Here is a 7,397-nt window from a genome sequence, read left to right as displayed (position 1 = left end):
GCTGCAAATGGCAAGATCTCATTCCTTTTGATGGCTGCATAATATTCCTGGATGGCTATTTCTAAACAGCATAAAATACCCATTCTGTCAATTCTCATTCGTGGTAGTTGTATTCTATAAAGTCCCCGGAAATGCTCAGTTAGCAAACACTAAGCCATTGCTTCCAGGGGAAACAAGCGTTCGGCTTCTGAGAGCCTCCTATCACAACGTTTTTGCCAACTGATCAATACGTAACCTTGTTTTATGTGTGCTTCAGTTGAAAGATGCCTTATTTAATATATATTGCTGGCTCGTTAACAGAACTCACGGCCACCGGCACTACAGCTCGTGCCTGCACCGAGCTTATCGGTCACGTTTCCACCATAAGGCACATGGCAATCTTCTCACACTTGGGAGCACAAGGCAGCATGGCGGCCCTATGCTGGCGGGCCATTTGAAAGTGAAATCCCCAACAAAAAGCACTAAGTAGACCACAAAAAAGGACACTTGTTTACAGGATGGCAGCTGCAATGAGAAGGGAGCATTGCCTTGTTCGATCTCAGCTGGGAAAGTGCACATTAGGCAACCCAACCTTTTAGCCACTCTGTACACATCCACAAATGACCGGGAAAGAGCTGTGAGCATTGACTCTGGAGTTCCCAATAAACTGTAGAAAGTAAGCAAACAAATACTGAGGATCGGCTATATTTTAAAAGGACCGAAAACTCAAATTCCTGAGATCCGATTTTTTACTTAAAGAGAAGGGAGAAGGGGTTAAGGAATTGGAATGTAATATCTAAAAGGCCCCAGAACACTAGAATCCCAGTCTTTCAAAGGACATCTCCCCAATCCTGAGTGCCTCTCCAGGAGCCCAAATGAGCAATCTCAAGCCTCTGCACAAACGTGATAGAAAAAGAAGCAAAAGGCCCCCCTCACGCCAGACACCTCCAGCTGTCAGGAGCCTCTTCTTCCTATTGAAACAAAATCTGCCTTCCTATAAATCTTATGCCCCAAACAGAGTTCTTTCCATCACTCCTACCACACCAAAGAAAGCTAATTCCTCTCCCACACAACAGACATTCAAATCATTGAAAACAGCATCATGTTTTCTGCTTTTTCAGGTGTTAGTTTACCATAAACAAAGGTACTTTGTTTAACTACAGATTAATTGTGTCCAGATCCTATCACTTGAGACAGGATATGAGTTTAATTTGAATTATGGGGAGAAGGGTGAATTTGGTGTTTTTGACCCAAATTCTCTTATTCTGAGCTATTTCTCTAATGATAATAATGACCAATATTCTGGGCACTTGCTCAGTGCCGGACCCTGTCTGAAGCTCCCAGCAAGTGTGAGCACATTTCATCCTCATGAGAATCTAATGAGGTGGGTACCGAGGTTTATCTCCACCTTCTAACAAAAGCATCTTGAGGCACAGAACGATTAAACAAATTACCTAAGGCTCCACAGCCGGGAGAGGAAAATGCCAGGCTAGCATCCAGGCAGGCCCATGAACCTGACACACTGCAGGGCACCGTGGGATCACAGGCACACACACACACCCCACCAGGTGCCCACGGGCAGCAGGGCTGTCCTCCAGAATCCCCAGGGTGAAGCGGCAGCCACCTTGTCCTTCTTCCACAAGGAACACCTCTCTCGTGGGCTCTGACCAATAAATTCTTTTAAAAAGCTGCATCTGGGTAATAAAGATTAAAGGAAGAGATGTATCTAGGGTTGGTTGCATTTTTTTTAAACTAAAAATCCTGAAACCCAAAAGGTAAGTCAGGGTGGCTTTCCACAGCCAGAGCCCCAGGAATGCCGACCTTCAGGCCCTGAAATGACCCAGTGGCTCGGGGAGCTGGCAAGGCGAGCCCGAGGCGTGGCTGGGCCCCAAGAGCCGCAACTGCTCAGGGGTTCGCAGACTCCAGTTTATTACAAACAAGATTCTCGGGAGGACGTGAGTTACCTGCAGGTAGGAGGAGATAGAAGAAAGGAAACCCAGCGAGCGGAATCGTGTGGACTGCAGAAGGATCACTGCCAAGGTAGTTCCTGTTTGTTTGGCTATTTGGGAGGGAGAGCCACTGGTCATTGGAATGGCATTCTACTTTTGCTTCACCTGAGTCAAAACTTGAATTTTTTGAGATGGAGAAATACAGATATGTTGTCAAGAGTTTTTTAAGAGATCTTGGAAATGAAAGGTTGAATACAGATATTTACAGCTGGAAAAGTGTGATGACACAAAGCTCCACTTAGTGCCTGGGACCTTGTGATTCATAATAAGAAATATGTATTTGGTCTTTGTTTATTTCTCACACAGAGCTCCTAAAACCCTAGAAATTTCCTGTGAAGAGGGCAAGAAAGGTGTCTTTTGTTATGTTAATAAGGTGACTTCTGGAAGACACCTAAGGATGAGGGCTGGTTGCCAGGGGAACCAACCACATGACTGGGGGGGGGAGACTTACAGCCCCATCCCCCCCCCCGCCCCCAACATCCAGGGAGGATAGAGGGGCTTGGTGTTGAATCAATCCCAAATGGCCAATGATTTAATCAGTCACACCTATGGAGCAGAGTCTCCATAAAAACCTGAAGGACAGAGTTGGGAGAGATTCCAGGTTGGTACACATGTGGACATTCAGGGAGAGTGGTGTGCCTGGAGAGGGCCTAGAAGCTCCACGCCCTTCCCCCTACACCTTGCCCCATGTATCTCTTCCACTGGCTGTTCCTGAGTTATATCCTTTTATAATAAATGTATAATCTAGTAAGTAAAACGTTTCTCTGAGTTCAGCGAGCCATCTAACAAATTAATCGAACCCAAGGAGAGGGCTGCTGTTGGAACCTCCGATCTATAGCCAGTGGGTCAGAAGCACAGCAGATGATGGTCTGGACCTGCAGCTGGCCTCCAGAGAAGAGGCAGGCAGTCTTGTGGGACTGAGCCCGTCCACTGTGGGAGCTGATACTATCTCTGGATAGATGGGGTCAGAACTGCGTTGAGTTATGGGACACCCAGCTAGTGCTGGAGAATTGCTGGTGTGGACAAATACCTCTCCAAGGTTGGAATTGATGACGAGAACCCCTTTACACTTTCCATATCTGTCTCTCAGACTCTTCTTATGCCCTAGCGAGTCAATCCAAGAAAGCCATCAACTAGGGATCTGTGGTCCCTCTTAACGAGATTAATCATTTTACTAAAAACAAAAATGAATCAAGCAACAGCGGAGGGCCAGGACGGATGCAAGGCATCAGGCATCCAAAACTGTCTAAGAGACGTGACCTGTGGTATATAGAGCTCATGGTCAAGTGCAGACCTTGGACCCGCAAACAAATGCTTATTAAATGTGATGATTGCTACCATGGGGCATGTCCAGTGTGCTGTGGGAGCAACATGGAAGGAGGGATTCATTTGGTCCAGAAGGGGCAGGAAATGTCTCACAAGGAAGTGGCTTCAGACCCACACCAAAGGGATTATATGAGCTTGGCAGGTGGAAAAGTGTAGGAAGGTCATTCCAGGCAGAGGGAGAACTACAGGCAAGGGCTGAGGCACAGCTTTCCCTGGTGCCTTCAGAACAGGAAGCAGCACCAGATGGCTGAGCCAGCAGGAGTAAGGCACTGGGGCAGGCTGGTGCAGGTTGAGAAAGGTCTCAATTATCAGGATAAGGAACTTGGATACCATCCCGAGAAGAGCAATGAGCCACCGAAGGTTTCGAGCCAAGGAATAACACTATCCCACCGGTACTTCGGAAGATAACTCTGCTGGCCATCCGGAGGATGAACTGGAGAGGAGAGATACTAGAGGAAGGTAAATATGTCAAGAATCTCTTACAAAACCCAGGTTAAAAATAACAAGAGTTTGAACCAGGGCAGAGGCCATGGCTGTGAGAGGTAGGTTAGCTGTAGGACTATGAGGGCTGACCAGATGGGGGAGTGAGGATGAGGGAGGTGTTGACGATGCTGGATGGATGCTATTCATTAACATCAACAAAAATATATCAAGACCAGAGCCTTTTAGAACAGGTTTGGTGGGGAAGACAATGACGTCAGCTTTGAACACACCTAACTCGAGGGTTCTGTGCATCACCTGGGAACAGAGACCTGCACGCATATCCGGCCTGACTTCAGGATCTCCTTGTGATACAAATCACATGGCTGGGCTGAGGTCCCTGAGGGCTGGAACAGGGCAAACAGGGCCAGGGCCAGGAACATCAGGCCACATGTAAAGAACTGAAAGTAAATGAGTGCAATTGCTGGGAATGAACACGATCTTCACATTTTCAGGAACTTCTACCAAATGCCTGATGAGTGGGTGTTCTACTTCCTTGTGTACATGTACATGTACGCACACATACAAATACACACATGCACACACTTACACACATGCGCACACATCACATGCACATACAACACAGAAGGAAAACACAGCCTTTCAGTAGGATGAGCCACACACAACGCAGTGGGTCAGTCACAAAGCATCTCTGCCTGGGTTTCTCGGGGAACTTTTCGGGGGTAGCACAACACTGCCTACTCACAGTTGTACCCATCTCTCACATAACCGGGTGGACAGCACCCTCATGATGGCAGGGCTTACGTAAATACAACCCGTCCTAGCTTCCAAAAGCCCTCAGCTTCTCACTGCAGCTGGAGAACAATCCCGTGCAGTGTTACCGTCTTTAAATAAGGGAACTGAGAGCCTGAGGGATGTAATGCCCAGGAACGAAGCCTCCTGGCTGTGTCAGGCAGTTCCCACTGAGCAGGATGAAATGCAAGGGGCACAGTAAATGCAGATGAAGCCAGCCTCACCCCCATGATGGGGCATCACCGACTTCAGACCCCTCAACCACACAGCAGCCAGCTCCCCTGCCCCTGCCCCCAAGTTCCTGTTTCAGAGCAGAGCTGGGCAGAGCTAACCACATATCTCTTAGGCCGGGAAGTGCAGAGGAGCCTGCGACCCACCAGAGAGCAAATCTGAGCAACTATGACAGAGAAGACGGGAACGAGGACAGATTTGTGTTCGAACTGAAAGACAAGAAACAGAAGGACAGCGGCATCCTTTTTGCAGCCGGTTACAAAACGAGCTGCTGCAGCTTCCAAGGGGACACCGGCGGTCAACCCCAGAACTCCTCGGTTCCTGCCCTCTGCCTGGAGCGGATCTGAGCTTGGGACAGTCACAGCCCCGCGGGCTGGGAGACACCGACCTCCAGCCACCTCTGGTCACTCAGCAGGCAGTCCAGCAGCATGGGCTCGCACCTCCTGAGCAGGGTCCCCCAGCGCTGAGCGTCCGCCAAGCTGCTGCCCGCAGGCCAGGAGGGGCCCAGGGAGCAGAAGGAGGTGGTGTCCGCGTCCGGTAAGGAAAGCGGCTCCCTCTCCGGCCCGCGGCTGCCCCCTGCGGCCTGCACAGAGTCTGCCAGGCGCTGAGCAGTCTTCAGACTCAAGTGGGGAGAGAGAAGTCGAGGGTGTTCGTGCGGCCTGTCCAGGCTGGCAGCCGTGGCTTCCGTCTCCTCGGGGCTCTGACAAGGGGCCTCGGCCTCTCTGGAGGGCGGGCAGCCCTCCGCCTCTCCACGCTCCCCAGCAGAGCCAAGCGAGAGCTGTATGAAGCTAAAGCTTGAGGTAAAGGCGTCCTGAGAGCCGGCAGGGGCTGAGGGGACCCTGGGGCCACTTCCGAGGCTGCAGCTGTTGCCAGTCACCTCCTCTGGGGCCAGATGGCCTTTTGTCCAGGTACCCTTCGCTCTTCCACCCCTGACAGCACCCCAGCCAAGGCCAGGGGCCTCGGAACTGTCCACGGACGGGAGCTCGTCCTGCCCCCCAGTGTCCCCAGGGCCACACAACCTGGCCGGCCTGGCAGGTAGTGTGGTGGCAGCTCTGAGCTGAATCCCAAAGAGCCCTGGGGGTCCTCTTACAGGGGTCAGAGCCAGGCCGAGGCAGCCCACGGGGGTCGGAGCCGAGGCTGCTGTGCTCCTAGGAACAGGGCTCCCAACTGAGGGGCCTCGCTGCTGGCCTCCAGGATCACGGCCACACCGTCCGGCCCTGGACTCAGACTGGTGGCACTCCTCACCGCACGCCCCTCCCTGGGCCCGTAACGGAGCGGCCGCCGCTGGGCAGAGGAACCCAATCCGGGGCCCGGCTGCGCCTCTCATGTAGCCCGGCCTCCGTGCCAGGCGCCTCCTCCGAAAGGTCGCTGCAGGTGGTAAGCAATCCTGGCCGCCTGCGAGGAAAAGAGAAACAGTCGCATAAACACGCAATTCTCACCGGCTCACGGGAACTGCACTGGGAGAGCATCTGGGGCTTAGAGGGCACCGCTCTGTGCGTGTGTCAGACAGATGCTGGCTCAGTGGTCATGGGGCTGGCCCGGCCGGGGATTCTGATGACCCTCTCCAATGCGGCCGTGAGGTATGCTGACACGTCAGCAGGCCCACTGGAGACGCAACCTCAGCGGCTCCTTCTGAACCCTCCGGCGTCTTGCCTGTTGGGCTCTTGGGCCCATCGGCACTTTTCTCCCAGAGTGGGCCTGGAAAGCGAGCGACCGGAAGGCAAACGCCAGCACCCATCTCCAAACGAGATCCAATCACTCGCTCTAGCTATGTACTGAACAATACGTGAGTTTTCATTATCAGAGCTGTCCCTGTCCCTGCACGCAACTGGACCCTGGAGAGCCGGCTGGGGCACAGTTTATGCCCATCAGTTCATCTCACACCTTGGCCCACAGGAGGCCCTGCCTGATGTGCCCTATGAACCGGGGCCGTGTCCTCCGCCCAGCTGTGCAAGAAGAACAGAAACAACAAAAAGTGCTGATAGCGCTCAGGCAGGATCGTACAGCGGCCGAGAGCAGAGACTCTGGCACCGCATTGCCTGGTTCAAGCCGCGGCTGTGCCATGGCTGGCTGTGACCTTCCACACGTTACTTAACCTCTCTGTGCCTCGGTGTGCTCAGCAGTAAAATGGAGACGTTACCAGTACCTCTCGCACAGGGTGGCTCTGCACATTTAACCAAATGAGTCATTAGATGGAGACAGCCTAAAACAGTGCCTGGCACACATAATAAGTGTGCTGAGGTGTTACTATTTCTCCATTGCATAGCACGTTGTTACTCAGAATATGTGCATAATCTACATTCATTTCACGTGCTCCCTGCCAAAATCATGTGAATCCACCAGGCCAGGAATTGTAACTTTCCTTCTACAGTGAAGGAAACGGAGGCTCAGAGAAATTGCCATTCCAGAAACCCCTGCAAGTGACTGAGTGACCAGCATCACAGTCCCCTGACTCTCCTGGCCTACACGGCCCTCTCGCTGCAACGCTCTGCCACACCATGAACCAGATGAGATGCAAAGCATACAAGGAAGACCAGGCGGCACGGAACATGGCTATAGGAATACTACAGCCTCTGGTGAGGAGTGGAACAAACTTCGTGCCAGGCGCACACGTCCTGC

At 52.2% G+C, this 7,397-nt stretch overlaps 1 protein-coding gene across 1 annotated transcript in view; it reads right to left on the bottom strand.

Annotated features, from left to right (window-relative positions):
• Window positions 1-7,397, bottom strand: part of DISC1 (DISC1 scaffold protein) — a 143,735-nt gene that overhangs the window by 99,922 nt on the left and 36,416 nt on the right. Inside the window, exon 2 of the mRNA XM_081824284.1 lies at window positions 5,167-6,173. Coding sequence (XP_081680410.1) covers window positions 5,167-6,173 — 1,007 coding nt within the window. The remainder of the gene's footprint in view (window positions 1-5,166; window positions 6,174-7,397) is intronic.

The sequence above is a fragment of the Leptonychotes weddellii genome, chromosome 6 (assembly GCF_054177405.1).
Source record: "Leptonychotes weddellii isolate Sample4059 chromosome 6, ASM5417740v2, whole genome shotgun sequence".
NCBI classification, from domain to species: Eukaryota; Metazoa; Chordata; class Mammalia; order Carnivora; family Phocidae; genus Leptonychotes; species Leptonychotes weddellii.
This window is presented reverse-complemented; position numbering and strand designations above follow the sequence as displayed.